This window comes from Scardinius erythrophthalmus (assembly GCF_964197995.2).
Source record: "Scardinius erythrophthalmus genome assembly, chromosome: 13".
Classification (NCBI taxonomy): Eukaryota; Metazoa; Chordata; class Actinopteri; order Cypriniformes; family Leuciscidae; genus Scardinius; species Scardinius erythrophthalmus.
The window spans coordinates 36,906,485-36,929,298 of record NC_138233.1 but is presented as its reverse complement, the minus strand read 5'-3'; the positions used below and the strand labels follow the sequence as shown (position 1 = coordinate 36,929,298).

Below are 22,814 nucleotides of genomic sequence, written 5' to 3'. Positions count from 1 at the left end.
GGTTTTTGCTTAAAAGTGACTGTTTAGCATTAAATCTCCCTGGGTGACACAATGTTCATGGGACATCATGCATCATGTTGGCAAAATGAAGTTTTCATGGGGTCTTTAGGCCTTTTTCTGTGCTGTCAAACAGCAAAATGGTGACTCTGATTTAGGATTTTACCCTGACTTACACACATAATTCTGAGCAACATAAATCAGGTTGGAAATATTAATATTAAACTGTGATGGAGTAGTACAAAAATAAAAATAAATAGTGTTTTGGAAACATTTCTTCTCCAGTTTTATGGTTTAATTTGGCACATGGCACAATCAGCATGTATACATCTGGTATACATAAATAAATATTAAATATATTTATACATAAATATACATATAGAGCTATTAAAAAGACACTTGTTGTGGCCTCAGATTATGGTGTCGAGAATAAAACAAGTACAGACACTAAATGCTCTGCCCTCTGAATATGGGTGCTTTCAGCCTAATAATTGATAATAATGGTAATTTACACTTTCAGGTCAATGGGAGCAAAATCTTCATAAAAGCCCTATACATATATGTATGTATGCCCATATTTATATATATATTTAAAGAAAGACAGTTCTACACCGTGGTTATTCAGTGTAAAGAGGCCACTGTCTCCAGTCAAGAGGAACGCTTACAAAGTCAATGGAATCATGTCAGTTAGTTCAGTTCAATCTTATGCTATTGTTTTCTCTTGCATGTAAAATAATAGATTTATTTTGTAATTCTTAAGCAAAATTAGACATATGTAACTTTTTTTAAAATAACAAAAAGTTCTATTTCGCAAAGACAGACGACAATAGACGCAGTTGAAAGACTACTTGTGGTGAAGAAAATCAACGCAGTGGTAAATAAGTCCCCCCCCCCACCCTCATCACACAAATATTTAACAAAAAAACATGGCAAAAGGCAATCAAACACGCTCGCACACACTCTCACACACACACAGACTCAAATATTCCCGATCGTACCCATAATCACTCACACATGCACACCAGTCAAACAGTGCTCTGAGCGTTGTGTGTAAGTGTGCATTTCATGGGAATTTGACGCAGGAGCTGATAGATAATTTTGTTGTAAAAGATGCACTTCTTTAAACAAAAACAATTACAGTAACTTTAGAAGTCTTTATCTCCAGTGTTGTCGTGTGGAAAAGTTCCAAACAAAAGATTTTCAGTGTAACCAAGAAGAAAAAAGTAAAAACCACATGTGAGGTTATGCAACTGGAAAATGAGTTGCAGTTACCGTTTCAATCCACCGGTTTCCATATTAGTCATCTGTCTCAGGCTTCCTAAAATCCAACCACTCAAGTCAGATCACTATGTTCCACACAAACTCATCTCAGGGAAAGATCGTCAAATTAAGAGAAAAAAAACAGCTCTTTATAAGGCATTGAAAAGAAATTGAAAAGCAAAGCAAACAATATTATGCAGATGTCACCTTAGAGGCCACTGTTTCGAAACGTTTTTCCCACAAAAGACTGTGATGGGAAATAAAATGCACTTTCCTTTGTTTTTTTGTTTTTTTTTGTTATTTATTCAAGAAAAAAAGCGATCGCTCCATTTGCCCGTTTCTGCTTAGAAAGGCGTTTTTTTTTTTTTTTTTAAACGATGATTAGAAAAAATACTGCTTGAAACGCTCGTCCTTTTTCGAAGGAAAGAGAGCAGTTCTGTTTTGGCAGGTTTGCACAACTTGACATCTGGAAAGAACTTGTCACTGCTTTTTGTCTATTCAAATCATTTTGTTTCTGTCATCATCCTGAATCCCCTTCTCTCGCTGTGACGCTTTCATTAAAACCAATGACTTTTCCCCCATCCCTCCCTTGGCTGGATCTCCATAAAGCTATACACGCGTGGTGGAGTGGGAATGTGGCAGGCCGGTGGAGTTGAAGCCGGCTGTGAAGGTGTTGTACGGATGTAGATTCGGCATGCCCACTAGCGAGTTGGGGATCATGGTTATGGTATTTGGCGTCATGAGCGGGATATCGTCAGGCGAGCGCCGCAGAGTCAGCGTGTAGTCGGGAAGTGAAGCGAGCCGCAGCGGGTCACCGGGAGGCCCTGCGTCGCACTCGTGGTGCGTCTGGTTCACCTGCAAAGACATGATCTCCTCTTCCGGGCCGTGGCGGTTCACGTCATTGGCGGTGGTGGCTCGTGGTGAGCTGGGTTGCGGGTGCTGTTCCTGCCGCCGCTTATCCTTGCGGTAGTACAGAGCAGCAAACGCCAGAACATTGAGGAACAGCAGTGAAGCTCCCACTGCGATGGTTACGCTCAGCTCGGTGGAATAATCCCGTGGGTTCTCCACCACCAGAGGGCCTGGTTCCTCTTCCCCGTTCCATTGTTCCTTCCCACTCTCGCTGTTGTATGCTGGAGACATTGGTGGCCGCTTGGTGTTGAACGGCCAGGCTTTGCCATTGGGACGTTTGGTGGACAGGGAATTCTGAGTCGTCTCGGGTGGTGGCACTTTGGTGGTGGTGGAGGTGTAGTGGAACATGTCATGAAGGTTGTACAGATGAGGGACCAGGTGCTTCCAGAATGCCACTTTGGTGGCACGGTAGTGATCACGGACTCGTGGCTTTAGGCCAATGTGCAGGTACAGCTGGTCTTGGGGATTGTATTTGGACCAAGCCACCTCTTCAAAACGATTGGCCTTAGTATGGATAAACTTGGTATCCTGAGGCACTGGTTTGTTGGGATCTCTGCAAAACAAATAAAAGATAAATTAATAAATGACACTGAGACGGTTTTTAAGTTTAGGCATGGGTGCTAGAATTTAAGAAATAGTCCCAAACCCATATTATTATTTTTTTCATGGAATGCAAAACGATGGAATGCATGCAGTGACTAAGGTACCATCAATGTATGAAATATTCTGAAGCTCTCAAATATTATTTCTCATTTTAACAGAAAAGCTTCAGAGACTAGCCATAGAGTCCTAGTTGTATGGACCACATTAATGGTGCTTTTTGTCCTCACTAGACCTTGACAACCCCTCGTCATTACATGCTTTTACTTTAAACAACATAACTCGCTGCTTAACTACCACAGTATGATGCATCGTATAAGAAATCAACTAGCTAGTTATGACTGTTTTCCGAAACCGCATCGTAGCAACTTTGTCGTTCAACCACATTGGTTAATGATGTCACGCAGATGGTGGAGTAATAACCTCTTATAATTAATGTGTTTGAGATCGAATTAATGCAAGTGTTTTTGCTTGTTCTTGCATAGAGCACGTACTGTACGCACATGCGCACTCTTAAAAAACGGCTAAAAGACATAAATGACATTTGTATGTATTCTAAATAAAAGATATAGATTTTACTGAATGTCAGCTTGCTTATTTGGCTCAAGATAAGGATTCATTAAGTCAACATGCCATGCAAACAATAAACTATGCTTTAACCACTGTCATTTCAACTACACAACTTTGCGATGCTGTTTGCGAATGTTCGTTGTCCAATGGTTCTGGGAAACACCGTCTCATGAACTATGCTGATAAGTGATTAAGTTGCACAAGTGCCCAGTACTGGCGGAACCCTTGCAATGTTTTAATGGAACGTCCTAAACCCTTGATCACTTGTGGGTAAATTAAATGCAAGAAATGTGTTTGCTGTTATGACGTCAAAATCTTGTTGTATTGTGGTCTATAGATCTGCCTGAAATGTACATATGAGTAGACTCGCTCCCTCTGTCAAAATTGAGGGGTCAAGGATTTGTCCAAATAAAATTCCCTCGTCCACTTAACAAAGTTGAATGAATACACTTCAAAATGGCAGCGGGGATTTCCACAAGGGGAAGTCCTTAGAAAAGTTTGTGAATATATGTCTAAAAGCGGATACTTTAACTCTAAGGCAGGGGTGTCCAATCCTGTTCCCGGAGGGCCACTATCCTCCAGGGTTTAGCTTCAGTTCTTATTAAACACACCTGAAGCAGCTAATCAAGGTGTTCAGGATTACTAGAAATTTGGGTAAAATCACTAAAATCAGCAGGATATTGACCCCTCCAGGAGCAGGATTAGACACCCCTGCTTTAAGGAGACGGACTCTCTTAGAAAAAGTTGTGTTGGATAAAGGCATCTGCTTCTTAATATCATCATTATCATAGTTTCCAAGCATGCTTCATTCTTGTCCACCCTGCCTTTTTATATTCTCTCTGTACAGCGAAACACTACCTTTATTCTTGGGCAGTCTAAGCACGCATAAAGACACAAAGAGGTTGCGCCCATTCTCAGATCAACCCCTGGAGTTTACGCCAATCAACAAAACAATTTACATCCATAGTCATTCCTCATCGTAACTGCACTCCTATCGGTCTTGTTGCACCTTCTTGTTGTATAAAGATACCAGGTACTTCTTCCAAATCATCATTTTCTATTTCTCCCTCATGCGACATTACGTTACAGCTCATATCTCTAAGCACCTCTGCCTGCTGGGCTTCACGCATCCTCGGCTCATTCTGTATAAAAAAAGAGATGTGCCTGAGGCTTTTAAAGTGAAACAAATGAATAAATCAACAGCTGAGATGTGCTTCAGGATGCAACTTGTTTTTGATAAAACAACAGCAGTGCATCCATTTCGTTAATTGCTTTGGGAAAGCAGTGCAGATTGCATTAACAGCGAGTGTGCTGATAGAAAGCGAACCATATTAATCTAAATGTTAAAGGAGGGATGCTGGCAGAGGCCCTGTGTGTGCGTTGTACTACCCTTTAACCTCTGGGGGTCACTGTTTCTCCAACTGACATTGCAAGCTCAATAAGGCAAAGCAAGGTGGCATCCAGCCTCTGTGACACTAGTGATTTATCGTCTGTTTTAACATATGCCATGTAAATAATCACACATCTACTTATCTTGTAGCTCCAGTAGTGACTATGGTGTGTTTTTAAGAGATATTCAAAGTGGTAAAACATACACTATGATATAGCCTAATGAAATACTTGCAATATTTGGTTGCAAAACAAATGATTTCATCAGAAATACACTTTTGTATGAACATCAACACAGAAATATGTTTTATGCTGCCACATGGCTTAGTTTAACAACCAGGGGCTAAAATACCGCAAGATGAGGCTGTAACAATAGTGCAGACTTGATCTAATAAAGAGAAAACCATGAAATAAACGGTATCAGGTATCACTGGTGTGCTCTTGAGCAAGTCATTCAATTCCATGTTGGCGGGATGGTCCCAGTCACTAATGTTCTGTAATTCACAGTGCATGACAACTCAAGAAAGATGTTGTTTAATATCGCACTAATATTGTCTGCCAGTGGTTCTGCAAACTTTTAAGCCAAGTACTACTTTTGCATTATCTGAGCAAGAGTCCTATCAGAAAATACACACACAACCTATAAAAACATTCAGAAAGGATGACATTGTAATTGTGTGTGTTATTATTCAAATGTTGCAGTTCAATTCAAACACATTAATATTAAATACATTTTAAAATTTGATCATAAAATTGCCCCCGTATGTCTAGAACTGCTCTGACAACGTGGTTTGGTTACATTATCAAAATGATGTTTGAAACATTGTGCTTGCCCTCATGAAATTGAGCATCTTAATGCCTCTCCAGACTAAGGATAAAAAAGGACAATTTCTGGCCTTTAGTTGTCTGTACTGCAGTATTCCTCTCTTGTGCGGTATTAAATTGTTACGAGCGCGCCGATCGGCACGGCAGAGCAGCAACAACTATTGCATTGCAGAAGAGTCTTAGATGCACAAAGCTATATCAAAATTTAGGGGTGTAATGTTACGTATTCGTCCTGAACCGTCACCGTACGCACGTCACGGTTCGATGCATACAGTCAGACAATGAATACAGTGAGTCACAGGCGATCCACACTCCAATTCAGAAGGGGGCATGTGGAAATGCAACGCTGTTTGCTAACCACCACATAAGGAAATAGAGCAGAAGAAGAGACGATCTACACATCAACCCAAAACAAGAGCTTGCTAGTAGCCTATACGCTGAGTTTCAATTATTTTTTGTGAAGTGCTCCACAAACTTCACAGAAAGGACACCGGGATGCCAGAAAGCGGCATCCTGTTTGTTTTCTTTATTTTACAAAAGCACAATATTTTGTTTTTGTTGTGAGTGTACACAAATAAAAATAGACTCTTTACAGTTTGTACAGAATGATGTCTTACTCTTGTCTGTATGACATAAATGACGGAGTATATTAAGTTGTTTCCGCTCTTATAATGAGACAAAATCATTTGGCATTGTGCCGATTTGTGTCGTGGAAGTCTCACTACAGTCCAGTGATGAAATATGCATGTCCTGGAAATGGGAAAACTCACTCACTCACTCACTCACTCTCTCCTCATGGAAAGGTGAAGTAGACTCAGATGTACAGTAGATGGGACTCTCCTTCTTGCTCATCTTTCCGTGATTTCTTGAAAAGCTTAATATTGAAGCTTGTGCATCCGCCATTGTCACCGCATGTTAATAAACTCTCCCGCGCAAAGAAAATGACAGCATAGTCTACGCACAACGCTGCACATGTAAATCATACCATTTCTAACCTTGACCCCAAAACCGCGGTATGTACCAAACCATGACTTTTGTGTATACTGTTAAACCCCTAATAAAATTATATATAGATAAGAAACAAGTCTGGGCAACGATTAATCGCATCCAAAATAAAAGTTTGTGTTTACGTAATATATGTGTGTGTGCTGTGTATAATCATTTTGTTCATTTAAATACACACACATGCATGTATATATTTAAGAAAAGTGTGTTATTTACATATAAAATATAAAAACGTATAATATAAATTATATTTAAATATATATTCGGGCAGTCACTTTTTATTCGATATTCGAATATGCATTCGAATATCACATGAAATATCCGAAATTGAACTATAAATAAACTATCCGGTTTTTAAAGTGCCATGTTTTGTGCATTTTTTCTCTTTCGGGCTTGAACAAACCACAACACACAAATTATGGCAAATGTACGTTTTGTCGAGTGTCCTCATAAGAGCAGTCTTAAATTATTTAAATAAAGTCTTAAAGGTGCTGTGTGTAGTTTTTAGCGGCCTCTAGCGGTGATGTTTCAGATTGCAACCAATAAGTTTACAAGCGCGTGCTCTTACGCGTGCTCGAATTTATGAGCGAGCACTGTGTGTACCGGCCAGACTGAGACGCAACCGGACGTAACACACAAAGCATCCCACAACATGCTGGAAACTCAGGTAAACTCCCACTGCAATGTTACAATAATAGGCTACTTTTATCAGCTTGACGTTGAACTAATGCTCCATGCTCGTACCATGATAAGTACGGACCCTATCAACCGTGACGAATTCTGTCACTGCAAGCACCACTTCACATTTTCTTCAGGAAATGTACATTCTAGGTTTGTAGATAAGGTTTCTCCATTATTCAAATGCCCTGCCGATGTTGATCCGTGTTTTTTACCCGTAGTTCATCCGATTCACGTCTGGCCTTACGAGCTTCAGCAGAAACAATTGTTTTGTTTGTTTTTTATCAATATGTGGAGTTTGTGTTGGAGTCTTTGTTGTGCTGGGAGCAGGTCGTTTCTTAGTGTTATCAGACATGTCATAAGTTGCATAAGTCATAAGTCCATGTCATAAGTTGCAGTGTCGTCGCTGTTGAGTGCAAAGTCAGTAGGCTAGACGAGTCGAGAGGCTCGGGAGCGCGCGTGCAGGTGACATCACTGGCGGTAAATCCGACCCGGGACCTTCACATAAAAATAAGAATACTTGCTTTCAGAGGTAATAACAAAACCCGCAAAGTGGATAATTTTAATGTGAGATTACAACCCCTTCACACACAGGCAATAAAAAAAGGATTCGTTTTGGTAGAAAAGCTACATACAGCACCTTTAAATGAACGTAGAGATGTGAGAAAATGCGACGCGTGTCAGATCGCGTCTCTGTCCGCAGCGGCTGGTCTTAAAGTGTCATTAATGTTAATCAAAGAACAAAGGTAAGAGAGTAATTTACTCACTCAGACCCGGCGCCAGGAGGATTATTATATACCGATAGCCTAATCATGAATGCACTCCGCTATCTTTTAACACATCTCCGGCAAACGGCTTTTTCGCGCAAAAGAAAAACTCTCCATGAAGCGCAGTGAAATTCAGCGACCATGTGGCGTTTTCTGATGGATCGAGGTTGTTCGTTAACTTCATTTTACATTTTACTCGTAGATATTCGAATATATCCGAATACATTGCTTGATATTCAATATCCGTTCGAATTTGATTTTTCTCAAAAGTGACAGCCCTAATATACACTATATACATATATAAATAAATATAATTTTATAACTATAAATATTTCTTAAATATATTAATGCATATGTGTTTATTTATATATGCTAAATAATAATACACAGTAAACACACATATATCATAAACACAAACTTTTATTTTGGATGTGAATTAATCGTTGCCCCGCACTAAATTATATATAACTAAAAAAAATGATACGTGTCGTGTTTAACAGTCATGTCATGCACAACAGATTGGAAAGCCACTGGTCTATGCAGTGACACCTGTGCAAAAGAGCATATGCATCTGAGAGGGCAGAGAAACCGAGCTTTAAAGACAAATCACACACTTTCATGTTTTTTGAGCTCCCCCTCTCCCTGGTCTGAAGTAAATGGAGATAGGTTGAATGTCAGCTCAGCAGCCGATAAATAACTGGTTTTATTAAGCTGGTAATGATCCCCAATGAATATTGGCAGCCGAAGCATGATGACTTTGTAGCTGGATATCAGTAATTAAGTTTCAAAGAAGCAGGCAGCAGAGGTAAGGTCATATTGATCTGCCACGGCGCAACATGGCAGAGAACAGGACATCAATGAGTCCGCAGCCGCACCGCATATATGAATTCCTGCAGCGTGGCATGCGAGTCGCAGTCGCTGTACCTGGGGCATTCGCGGTTAATAGGAAACGCTCGCATCTCAATATCACCATGCATTCTCATAATTGCCAATCAACCAGTTTGCATGACGCAGCATATTTGTGCAGAGGCTGGGCTTGCAATGCCACTGACTGGTGATCTGAGGTCAGTTGTGATGTTTTGTATGTGTCCGCCGAGGCTAGTGATCTGCAGCAGTGACATATTTAGTGTGAGAGTTTCACATGTAAGGGTTTAGCTCGAGATATAGTGTGTTGATGTAAGTGAAGATTGAATAATTAGTGATGTTTCCTGGTGCTCGTGTTTCTGAAATCGCTGCTCACGTTCCCGAGATTCTGAACGAGCGCGTCGGAACCGTTGTCCTGCACGCGGGAGGGGCCGACATCAGACTGCGCCAAACAGAGGTTTTGAAGAAAGACTTCAGGAATCTGATCGATACGGTACGCAGCACATCGCCTGATATAACGATTATTGTGTCAGGACCGCTTCCCACGTATCGACTAGGTCATGAAAAGTTTAGTAGATTATTTGCGCTTAATGAATGGTTAATGTCATGGTGCAATGAGCAGAAACTTCTCTTTGTAAATAATTGGAATCTGTTTTGGGAGCGTCCTAGGCTTTACCGTGCTGATGGCTTACACCCAAGCAGATTCGGATCGGATCTTCTGTCAGATAACATCTCCAAAATGTTAAATACCTTTTGACTAGTAAACAAAAGTCCAAATCATAGTCTCTGCTGCACCAATTTAACTGATATAAATAGTGTAGAACATTGCATAGAAACTGTGTCTATTCCTCGTTTAGTGAGATCAAATCATAAATCTACTGCAGGATCTAGAAAAAATCTAATTGTTATTAAACCAGAAAATGTTGCTATTGGTAATCAAAAACAATTTTTAAAGCTAGGTCTTCTAAACATTAGATCACTCACACCTAAGGCAGCTATTGTAAATGAAATAGTCACAGATAATAGCTTCGATGTACTTTGCCTTACTGAAACCTGGCTTAAACCAAATGATTATTTCGGTTTAAATGAGTCTACTCCATCAGGATACTCCTATAAGCACGAGCCCCGTCTGAATGGTCGTGGCGGCGGTGTTGCAACAATCTATAGAGATTTTCTCAATGTTACTCAGAAAACGGGTTATAAGTTTATTTCATTTGAAGTACTTGTACTAAATGTTACGCTCTTAGATGTTCGAAAAACATCCCTATTATCTCTAGCCTTGGCTACCGTATATAGACCGCCTGGGCCTTACGCTGATTTCCTAAAAGAGTTTGCAGATTTTCTCTCAGACCTATTAGTTAACTTCGATAAAGCATTAATTGTTGGAGACTTTAATATCCATGTAGATAATCAAAATGATGCGTTAGGGGCTGCGTTTACAGATTTATTAAACTCCTTTGGGGTCAAGCAAAACATTACCGGACCGACTCATCGATTTAATCATACACTCGATTTAATTATATCACATGGAACCGATCCAACCGATATAGATATCATTCCACAAAGTGACGATGTCACTGACCATTACATGGTAACTTGCATATTACGTACTCCTGTAATATATCATGCTGCGCCGCGTTATCGATTAGGCAGAACAATCCTTCCATCCACCATAGATAATTTTTCAAACAGCTTATCGGATCTGTCTCAGCTGCTCAGTGAACCCAAACAAACAGATGAACTTGAGGAATTAACTAGCACTATGAGCACCATTCTCTCTGGATCATTGGATATTGTTGCGCCCATTAGATTAAAAAAGGTCAGAGAGAAAAGTAAAGCACCATGGTACAACAGTACTACGCGTGTTCTAAAGAGAGAAACCCGTAATTTAGAGCGTAAATGGAAACAAACCAACTTAGAGGTCTTTAGAATCGCATGGAAAGACAGTATGTCACGTTATAAAAAGGCCCTAAAAGCGGCCAGGGCTGAGCATCTACGCAAACTAATAGAAAACAACCATAACAATCCTAAGTTCTTATTTAACACCGTGGCGAGACTAACAAATAAACAGATGTCTCCTGAACAAAGTATTCCATTACAGTTTAGTAGTAATGATTTCATGAAGTTCTTCACTGAGAAAATAGAAAACATCAGAACCACAATTGTAAACGTTCAATCCTCAATCGCGCCTTATAATTCAGCCTCAATTATCACGCCGCAAGAACAATTACAGTGCTTTTCAACTATAGAACAAAAAGAGTTAAATAAATTTATCATTTCCTCTAAAACAACAACATGTTTATTAGATCCCATACCAACTAAACTATTGAAAGAAGTGTTACCTGTAGTGGAAGAGCCTCTCCTCAATATTATTAACTCGTCTTTATCTTTAGGTCATGTTCCAAGAACATTTAAACTGGCAGTTATAAAACCTCTCATTAAGAAACCACAATTAGATCCGAATAATCTAGTAAATTATAGACCCATTTCAAATCTACCTTTTATGTCTAAAATACTAGAAAAAGTTGTGTCCGCTCAACTGGGCTCTTTCTTACAAGAAAATGACACCTATGAAAAGTTTCAGTCTGGATTCAGACCGCATCATAGCACTGAAACTGCGCTCGTTAAAATCACAAATGATTTACTTTTAGCTTCTGACCAAGGCTGTATCTCAATATTAGTTTTACTTGATCTTAGTGCTGCGTTCGATACTATAGATCATACAATACTCTTAGATCGACTACAAAATTATACTGGTGTTCAAGGACAAGCATTAAGCTGGTTTAGATCGTATTTATCTGACCGCTACCATTTTGTTTATTTAAATGGAGAAAAATCTATCATAACTCCAGTAAACTATGGAGTGCCGCAGGGATCTGTGTTAGGCCCTCTATTATTCTCAATATATATGCTACCACTTGGAAATATTATAAGGAAACATGGAATTAGTTTCCATTGTTATGCTGATGACACTCAAATCTATATTTCATCACGGCCAGATGAAAACGCTAAATTATCCAAATTGACAGAGTGTGTTAAAGATATAAAAGATTGGATGACGCATAATTTTCTTTTATTAAATCCAGACAAGACAGAGGTACTACTTATCGGTTCAAAAAACCACCCACAAAACCTCTCACAATACAACTTTAACATAGTAGGATGTCCTGTTACTTCATCCTCTACAGTAAAAGACCTGGGTGTTATATTAGACTGCAACCTGTCTTTTGAAAATCATATTTCATATGTTACAAGAACAGCCTTTTTCCACCTTAGAAACATTGCTAAGCTACGTAATATGCTATCAGTTTCTGACGCAGAAAAGTTAGTTCATGCATTCATGACCTCGAGACTAGATTACTGTAATGCGTTATTAGCCGGTTGTCCTGCATCCTTAATAAACAAGCTACAGTTAGTCCAAAATGCCGCCGCTAGAGTTCTAACTAGATCAAGAAAATATGATCATATAACACCGATTTTATCATCCCTACATTGGTTACCTATAAAGTCCCGTATTAATTACAAGGTATTGCTACTGACTTATAAAGCCCTAAACGGCTTAGCTCCAGTCTATTTAACCGATCTTCTATCGCCCTATAATCCATCGCGCTCTTTAAGGTCACTAAATTCGAGGCTTTTGGTCATACCTAGGATATCCAGATCCACCAAAGGAGGGAGAGCATTTTCACATTTAGCACCAAAACTCTGGAATAGTCTTCCGGATACTGTTCGTTGCTCAGACTCGCTCTCCCAGTTTAAAACTAGATTAAAGACGCATCTCTTCAGCCAGGCATTCATATAATACTTTTAATCCTACAGTTAAATCCGACCTCTAGTTCATAAACGCCAGAGGAGAACTGGCCCCCGACTGAGCCCGGGTTCTCCCAAGGTTTTTTTTTTTCTCCATTAGGTCACCTGATGGAGTTTTTCGGTTCCTTGCCACTGTTGCCTTTGGCTTGCTCAGTTGGGGATATTTGGGGATATTTAATTGAATTAATCAATCAACGATACTATTGATCAGCATTACCGAACGTAGACGTTCCACTAGAAACAAACATTGATGTATTGTTCTAATTTATTACTGTGAAGCTGCTTTGATACAACCTGTGTTGTGAAAAGCGCTATATAAATAAACTTGACTTGACTTGACTTGACATGTTGTCCTCAAGAGTTAGCAGATGGCACTACTGCTATAGCTCACACTTAAAGGAGTCATGAAATAGCATTTGCAGATCTTTTATGTCTCATTGGCTGTTCAGATGGCAGGAAAATGAGATTTTTTCTCAAATCAGATCTTTTCAGGCAGACTGTCAGCACTATTAATTGCAGGTGATCAAATAAGATTCCGTTGGTTTCCGTCCCCTATTTTGACGTTATCATTGTGTGTCGCATTTAGAGTGATGCAAAAGACTATTTGAAATCGATTTGAGCAGCCAGAACATCCAGACTGAGACACATCTGTAAAAATATGATTGGAATCACATTTCAAACCACCTCTAAATGTGGTTTTAATCAGACTTGATCAAATCCGATTTAAGTGTTTTTTTACAGACTTTCATAAAATCTGGATATGCAAAAAAATCTGAATTCTGCTGGTAGTCTGAACATAGCCATTATATTTCTGGAGGTTAGCAAATGAAGTTTGTATCAAAAAAGTTCAAATATCTGTGATCTGATCATCCTCCATAACGTGGTTGCTATTAACATCTCATACGTCTGCAACACGACGGACGCATTTGTATGACGTTCCAAAGAGCTACAGTGAAAATTGAAACCATATCCGTACCAGCTGGGCTGGAATAGAACGGTTAAGCAACGAGAACGGTTTGGCCCGACTGTTGAAAAAAAACAGCTTTTGTCTACATTAAGGTAACAGAAAAATGTCAGATGGACTTACTCGACAGCAGTATCACTCTCATGATTGATGGACAGACATGAGTTGTTAAAAGCACACCTCCTTGATTTACATACGCATGTTAATTAAGGGGCATGAGGAGGAAATCTCAAAGGGAGGAATTTCAAATCCTGGCATTTCATAGGGGTGGAAACAAACATTCATACTTTAAACTGGGCAGTTACCTTTGAGGTATTACTCATAGTCAACCCTAACCCCAATGCAGCATATTTGATTTATTTCATTTGCCAGAGTAAATATTTCACTTAAAGTTGTGAAGTAATGGAAGGAGCGACTGATCTTTTCTTACGTACATCTGAGTGAAACGGATGATTTAAAAAATAATAAATGGTGGGAGCTCGATCTTATCCACCCGTTCGTTGTTGGATGGAGGCATGTGAATGCGAGCTTGCAGATGATAAGAGAGAAAGCGGGATGTTTTTCCTGATAACCAATCACATTATAGCCTTTACATCATTGAATCGCTGTCAAGGTTGTACGACAGTCAATCATGCTTGTGAAAAATAGAGAAAGGAATGAGAATACACTGAATCCTACATTCTTATAAAACCGCATTTTCAGTTGAAACTCCAAGAGTAGATACATCCAAAATGAACAATTAGTGTAAAGCCGATTGCAGATAGTGATTAGCTGTTTCCTTACAAAAGCACTTAATTCAGTGTACTGAAGCCTCTTCTCCATTGACATCCATTAAAAAGGCCTCTGGTCTCCTTGCCAATGCACTGCAGCGTTATGCTTCTCTTCGTCAACCTTGAAGGTTAACAAAGAGAAGCATATAACAAAGAGACTCTGATATAAGGCAGTGTGAGTCATTCAGTGTTTGTGAAGTCTCATTTATCCTGCAGTTATGGCTGTTTATATTTAGTACATGTTATCGACCTCTTGCATGTTTGGCCTGTCAGTTTGGATTTGTTCGAAGCAGTGTTATTTTAGTGTAATTGAGATACTATTATAGTTTTTATTAACTATTTCCCCATCATTGACAGGATTTTCTGGCTTTCCGTATTTTCACTGTAATGCGGTAGGTGGCGCTATTACACATCTTCAGAAAGATTACAGAATCTCCTGATCAAAACACAGGCGAAGAAGAAGCAGAAACAAGCGATATCATATGTAAGCATATGCATATGTAAAATAACGCGATCATCAACATTAAACAGCATATACCTGTAAATCAAAACTGCCTAATGTTACTGAATGAAATGTCGACATATAGGACTGTGAAGTTTTGAGGGTGTTGATGGACTCGATCTACTCCATCTGTGTTTTGATCATCGTTCTGAATCTGATCCAGATGTGGTCTTTAACAAAAATGTTTTTCTCAGCTTTTTGCTCAAAATGTCCCTTTTTTATGAAACTTACCCACATTCAAGTGTTGATAAATAAATAATGCATGAAGCTAGAAAAAAAAAAAACCCGGATTGTTTTGTTTGAAAGCAGAGACACTGTTCTTTCTTTTGATTATTGCATGTTCAGATATTCATACAATGAAATATTCTGGGGGCCATGAAACGTTTGTAAAAATGATAGAAACGCTGGTGGGGAAAGAGTTAATATTTTGACTTTTTTTCAAAAATATATCTATATAGTTTTTTAAGTTAAGCCAAGTAAAAATTATGATGTGATATGATACAATTTTTATTTGATTTTATTTCAGTTAAAAATGACTTCAATTAATTAAGTCACGATTTTCTATGGTTTTAGTTTTAGTTAAATAATAATAACCCTGAATTCTGAGCATGGCCCGTTGTATGACTACTCTTTCGGATATCGGAATGTAACTTTGTATGTTTTTAATAAACTTCTGCTTAAGGAATATAAAACCCCAATTCCAGTTCAGTGTCTTTGTTACGGTAACCATATTAATATCAATAATGTATAATGAGTGTTTTCATTCCCCTGTGCCCCGATCATCCCACTAACCCACAGTCTGTGTAGAGTGTGTGCAGATGGAGGCAGTGAATTAGCTGACAGCGTTCTGTAAGGTCGCCCACTCAAATGGGTTCCTAAACCGCTCGAATGTTTCTGCGGTTCAGGCCACTTGGGCTTGCCCAGTGAAGCAGTCCTTCAGCCTCTATCAGCGCCACTCATTCAGATCTCAGGCCCTGAGAGGAAACGACTCGACGAACATTGAGCTTCCGAAACTAGGCTGGACTTCCTAAACACCACATTAACACCGAAGGCAGAGGTCTGTCTGAAGATATTTCCATCAAACAATCCATCCTTAGCAGTGCAATAGTTGCAAATTAAGTCTGGACAAAATTCTACTGTTAATGGTCATTTAATTAGTATTTTAATTAGTAGTGCTTGCTAAGGCTCATTGTTCATACTTCTAAACCCTGCAGGATTAAACTTTAGTGCTTGCGTTGTACCATTTCCCCTTTATATATGCAAATGAATGTAACCTTAAATCAGGTTTTTTTTTTTTTTTTTTTTTTTTTTTTTGTTGAGGAGAGGTGAGCTAGGGATCAGTGATCAGTCTTACCATTTTTAATTGACAAATAATACATTTGACAAAAAAAAAAAATGCTGTATATCTAGAGGCCAGAATATAAAGAAGCTTGTTTCCACCACAGAATCAAAAAATACAAAAAGTAATTGCGACTTTTTATCTCAGAATTGTGAGATATAAATGAGCAATTCTGAGAGAAAAAGTTGTGAGAGAAAAAGTCGCAATTACTTTTTGTATTTTTTTATTTTGTGGTGGAAACAAGCCTCTATACATTCTGGCCTCTAGATATACTGCATTTTTTTTATTTTTTTTGTCAAATGTATTATTTGTACATCTTTTCTCAGAACTGTGAGATAAACTCGCAATTGCAAGTTATAAAGTCAGAGTCGCAAGATATAAACCCGCAATTGTGAGAAATAAACTCGCAATTCTGACTTTTTTCCTTAGATTTGAACTTTATAACTTGCAATTGCGAGTTTATATTTCACAATTCTGAGAAAAGATGGCAGAATTGTGAGATATAAATTAGCATTTGTGTGATATAAAGTCACAATTGCGTGTTTTAAAGTCAGAATTTTGAGATATAAACTCGCAATTGCGTGAAAAAAAAAATCTCGCAATTGTGACTTTATATCACGGATTTGTGACTTTATATCACGCAATTCTGACTTTATATCTCGCAATTCTGAGAAATAAAGTCAGAATTTTGAAATGTAAACTCACAATTGTGAGATAAAAAGTCGCAATTATCTTTTAAAATGTTTTATTCTGTGGCGGATATAAGCTTCCATAAGAATACATAGAGACTAGAGACATAGCAGGATCTATTGACTTGAGCCAGTAAGCCACCACATAACAAGCTAAAAACAACTGAAAAAACGTCTCGGGTTACGTATGTAACCCTCGTTCCCTGAGTAGGGAACGAGACGCTGCATCGATACTCGATACTTTGGGGAATGCCTTCGGCATGATGCGTCTGAAGTCAACTATGGAACTATTCCAATCTTGATTGGTGCAACGTCACCCGTGACGTCGCATGTGACGGTGATCCGGAAGCTACAAAAGGGTCACAGGAACCAGGAAATGTTAGCTTCTAATTGGTCAAAGCAAGTCGTTCTCAGGGGCGCGAAAAGTGTGGCCGAGGGATGCAGCGTCTCGTTCCCTACTCAGGGAACGAGGGTTACATACGTAACCCGAGACGTTCCCTTTCGTAAAGGGAACTCCCGCTGCATCGATACTCGATACTTTGGGGAACGAATCCCCACGCCGCCACACTGAGAGAAAAAACGCCCTGGTATAAAGCATCTGGTACACTCACGGACGATAGAATGAGTAGAGGGCAGATCCAAACTAGCTTGTCATAAGATTTGGTGCAAGAAGGGGAGGTCTGGAGCCGGAGGCTCGACTGACCTCATGGCTGGGAGCCCCAGACAGTTGAAAATATTAGATGAGAGGTGAAGGCAGAAGCGCACCTTGTACTTCAAATATGAGTGGTTTTAGATAACCAACTGTACTCTTAATAAAGGGAATAGCTCCTAACCCTTGATGCATAAACTAGATGGACTGACTCCTCTCAGCCTGAGTCCTAATGTAGGAACCTCAAAGGCTACGACCTTGACCATCCGACACATGCGATGGAGGATGGAATACCTGAAGAATCTTAACATTGCCTACAAGTACCTCAGTACCGGGCAAAAATAACGTTGAGTGGCTCCCACGCTAGTAAGTAAGAGGGGGCAGCACCACCACTCTTCCAGGGAGTAAGACGAGCAGGAAGCAGACTCAAAAGATTCTCCTATACATACTTATATATCTCAAATATATATTTGTATACCTCACCCACAGGACATGATGGGTGCCAGGGATAACCCATCAGCCTGATGCCAATAGGATGGATGACAGGATTCATCCTCCAATCTACAGGAACATGGAGTTTCAGTGGGAACGTCCTTTCGAGAACACCCTTAGAGGCTTGCGGAGGGCACTGAGGCCGCCACAGAGGCCCTAAGCATGAACAGGAGATCCCGTTAGAGAGCGGGATGGAACACCAGTACTGAAGCCAGTGGGCAGTAATAAACTGGGTTCAATGCCCTCCCTAACTTAATTGTTTAGTTCCTAGTATAGTGGGGTTCTAGTATGGATGCCCTGACCACCTCGGTGGAAAGGGCAACCTAATTATGGGTGGGACCCCCTCAGGGGCCAGACCCATAGTCTCCATAACTCTGGTCGGGGATGAAATAATATACCATCAGCCTGAGACAGAAGATCTCTCCTAATAGGAATTTTCCATGGAGGACTCTCCAAGAGACTAATAAGGTCCGAAAACCAAATTTGGGCCGGCCAGTACGGAGCTACAAGGAGTAGTCTCACTCCATACCTCCTGACCCTTTCTAGAACCCCAGGGAGCAGAGCGATCGGGGGAAAAGCGTACAGATGTGACCTTAGCCACATCTGTACCCTGGCATCCAAGCCCAAAGGAGCTGGATGTGAGAGAGAGTACCAGAGCGGGCAATGAGAGTTCTCATGAGAAGCGAACAGGTCAACCTCCGCCCGGCCAAACTCTCTCCATATAAGCTCAACCACTTCAGGGTGGAGCCACCATTCCCTGGGCCTCGGCCCCTGCCTCGACAGGATGTCTGCTCCCATATTTTCAACCCCAGGAATATAAATAGATCTGACAGAGAGAAATTTGTCCTGGGACCAAAGAAGAATTTGATGCGCCAGTCTACAAAGAGGGCGAGATCTCAAACCTCCTTGGCGGTTGATATAAGAGACCACCGACATATTGTCTGTCCTAACAAGAACATGATGGCCTCTGAGGTCTACAAGGAAGTGCCTCAGGGCAAAAAATATAGCCAACATCTCCAAGCGATTAATATACAATGTGAGATGATGGTCTTTCCAAGTACCTCGGGTGTAACGGCCCTCCATAACCGCACCCCAGCCCGTGAGGGACGCATCCGTGGTCAGAGTTTTTCTCTCACATGGTGCTCCCAAAACCGGGCCCTGAGACAGGAACCATGGTTTCTTCCATACGACAAGAGAACGAAGGCATCTGCGCGTAACTCTGATCGTACAAAAAGGGTTTCCCAGAGGAGAAAATCCCTTGTTCCTGAGCCACCACTGCAAGGCCCTCATATGGAGCAGACCAAAGGGTACTACCGTGGAAGCTGCAGCCATAAGACCCAAAACTCTTTGAAAGTGTTTGACAGTGATAGCCTGGCCTAACCTAATACTCTTCATTGTGTTTAAGATAGTATTTATACAAGCAGGAGACAATTGTGCCCGCATTGTGACTAAGTCCCACTCTACTCCCAGGGACGTAGTCCTCTGAAGAGGAGTTAAGGAACTTTTCTTGACATTGAGTCTCAACCCCACGCACCTCAGATGGCGCAAAACAACATCTCGATGTTGAATTGCTAGTTCTTTTTGACTGAGCCAAAATGAGCCAGTCATCTATAAGATACGGACCCCCTGAAGTCTCAATGGAGCAAGGGCCGTGTCCATACATTTGGTGAAGGTGCGAGGGGATAAGGCTAGGCCGACTGGAAGAGTCCAGAACTGATGCGCTTTTCCCCCCAAAAGCGGATCTCGGAAACTTCCTGTGATGGGGTTAGAAGGGAAAGAGGAGTTAAGGAGCTTGTGGATCTATCAAGACAGACCAGTCCTCGGAGCTGGTCTGACTGACAGTCGGTAACTTGAATCTGAACCCCCTCGGAGGTTGATCCAGTACCCTGAGATCCAAAATAAGACCTAACTCCCCCCCTCATAGGAACTATGAAGTGCCAGCTGTAGAACCCGGGCTCCCGTAACCAAGAAAGAGCCCACTTTGAGGTTTCCTGTGTTAAGAGGGACTAGACTTCCTGTTCCAAAAACCGACCCTGCTCGGGGCTGGCCGACATGTGAACCACCCTTAGTAGATAATATTTGTATATTAGCTCCACCATAAGCAGGACCCCCTAGGCTATATTTTGAGGACCCCTCGGGGTGTCTAAATATGCCCTTATGGGGACCAGTCCCTCTAGACTGGCCTCGGCTATAAATTTCCAAATGGCTTTGGTGACCTGAAGCAGCTAACTGGCAGGAACTAACCGAAATATGCTCTCTACAGACCTCCTGAGAGGCGGCGAACTCGACAGTGCCGCAACGTCTTCGGGCAGATACTGCGATTTGTGTTCGCTGGAAGCCGATGTGTCCCGAAGCGCCATCGGCGGCGGGAAGTAAACATCGATTTCCTGAGGGCTGCATAAGGGGGCGAGACTCCTGTACTCGCTCTCCTGGGGGAACGCCCATAAGGGTCTGCGTGTTACGACTAGACCTCTTAGTTGAAGCCTTCTTAGCCCGAGAGACAGTCCTCATACCTGTCTTCGGTATGGAGAGCTTCGTGCGAGAATGTTTCTTCTGGCCCCAAGCCTTATACGGGGGGGCACGAGAGGAAACCTTCTCAAAATATGAGGAGCTGGCGGCTGTCCCATGAGGCTGCCCCCTGGCAGCAACCCCATGAGACCTGGACTGACAACTGGGGATAGCTGATTGTCGCTCTGCCTCCTGAAGCCTCTCGACAACGGTTCTTGCCTGATTACAACCTCCAGCAACTCCTCACTAACGGGAATATGGGGTGGCGAATCCCCCTATCCACGTGATTCAGTGTTAATAGATAATATCTAACTCCTCGGAGCCAGATAAATCAAACGCTGTGTCTTTAACACGGTCGGAAGAAGCCGCAGCGCGGGCTTCCGAACCGTGCGCGAGACCAGTGGAGCTGGTTAATAAACACTGAGAAAGGGTCGCAACCGTCTCAGTATCATATGCTAGCCCCACGTGCGAATCACATGCATACAAGCGGCGCGCTGCCTCAACAGACGCGGGACCTGATGCACTGGAAACGCGAGCCTGATCTAATTGATCGAACAAGCTCAAACGGGAGCGGAGCTTTTTCATTGAAAACAGTTTGCACAGACAGCGCCCTCGAGCACCGCCCGTGCATGCTCCACTCCCAGACAAACTACACAAAGCGTGTGTGTGTCATCCTCGCTTAAATAACGTGGGCAAGGGGACGCACACTGCCTGAATAGCTTCTTTTTTTTTTTTTTTTTTTTTTTTTTCACGGGACAAACAACACCAAATAGAACAGACAAGATGACATAGAGCGCTTGCTGAAGACCAGAAGCTAACATTTCCTGGTTCCTGTGACCCTTTTGTAGCTTCCGGATCACCGTCACATGCGACGTCACGGGTGACGTTGCACCAATCAAGATTGGAATAGTTCCATAGTTGACTTCAGACGCATCATGCCGAAGGCATTCCCCAAAGTATCGAGTATCGATGCAGCGGGAGTTCCCTTTACGAAAGGGAACTCACCTTTACATACATGAATACATACATATAGAAAGAAAGAAATAGTGTTGCTCTTGGAAAAATGCATGCAAAATAAATGGAAAAATGCAGAAACAAAATATATGAATAGAGAAAGGTCTTTTTTATAGAAAGGTCTTTTTCACAGCAGAATAAATCTAATGAATATGACAAGGTGAGAACGAGTCCGAGTTAATTCGATGGGGCTGCATTGGTTATTCATCAGTCTAATTGGCAGCGCTTGGATGATTGTGGACAGAGACGCCAAATCCGATGGCGCATCATAAAAGCCTCTATTTCCACTTCAATGTCTTAGAGTACTTTGCTCAGGGTCACTTATTTCAATGAAAACACCATCTTCAACCGAATACCACTGATTCCAACTTAAGGTAGTGTATGTACTTTTAATTTTAAAGTTTTCTATCTTGGAGTTATTTATAAGTACAGGAGGTAGTGTGCACTGATTTGTGTGGTTTTTCATCTTACGGTACATTTCAAGGTCCACACACAACTGGCTTTGCTTTTGAAAGATGCAGTGTTACATTTAGAGATTTTCTTATCTTTCATTGCTGTTCTCAAGGTCAGTAGATAGAATATACAACATAAAACAGCATGAGAGAGAGAGAGAGAGAGAGAGAGAGAGAGAGAGAGAGAGAGAGAGAGAGAGAGAGAGAGAGAGAGAGAGAGAGAGAGAGAGAGAGAGAGAGAGAGAGAGAGAGAGTGAGAGAGAGAGAGAGAGAATGCTTTTAAAGAGCCTTGCTGTTAAGGCTAAACATTTAAACTCCTGTTGTTTAAAGTATTTTTCAGACACAAAGTGGCTGGGTGTTGTTTAACTCCACATTACTTTCTCAATTCCTTACAGAACAAGAACAAAAATATAATTAGTGTTATTTGATATGGCTACAATTACTCATACTTATGTTTAGGGACCTGAATAGATAGGAATAAAATTTTAGACCTAACATTTCCAGGTACTTAAATTATTACCTGCCTTATCTTTATCTTTGCTCTGCCAATGAAAACAGTTCCAAACAAAGTCAAAGCAGGATCAACCGTGTCTCTAAGCAATACACAGTTATGAGTTTTCGTTTCTTAATGAATCAGAATTTTTTAATAAATCGGTTGAGTGAATGATTCAATGACTCAATTATAATCCCTTGTGAAAAAGAAGTGCACTTAATTGTATTGAATGTACAACTTAAAGGTACAATATGTAAGAATTTTGCAT

General features: G+C 40.8%; 1 protein-coding gene across 2 annotated transcripts in view; it reads right to left on the bottom strand.

Annotated features, from left to right (window-relative positions):
- Nucleotides 1-1,563: 1,563 nt before the first annotated feature.
- The window catches only part of nlgn3a (neuroligin 3a), a 241,725-nt gene continuing 220,474 nt past the window's right edge, over nt 1,564-22,814 (bottom strand). For both annotated transcript variants that reach the window (XM_081383280.1, XM_081383279.1), the window contains one exon: nt 1,564-2,719. In XM_081383280.1, coding sequence (XP_081239406.1) covers nt 1,867-2,719 — 853 coding nt within the window. In that variant the 3' untranslated portion in view covers nt 1,564-1,866. The remainder of the gene's footprint in view (nt 2,720-22,814) is intronic.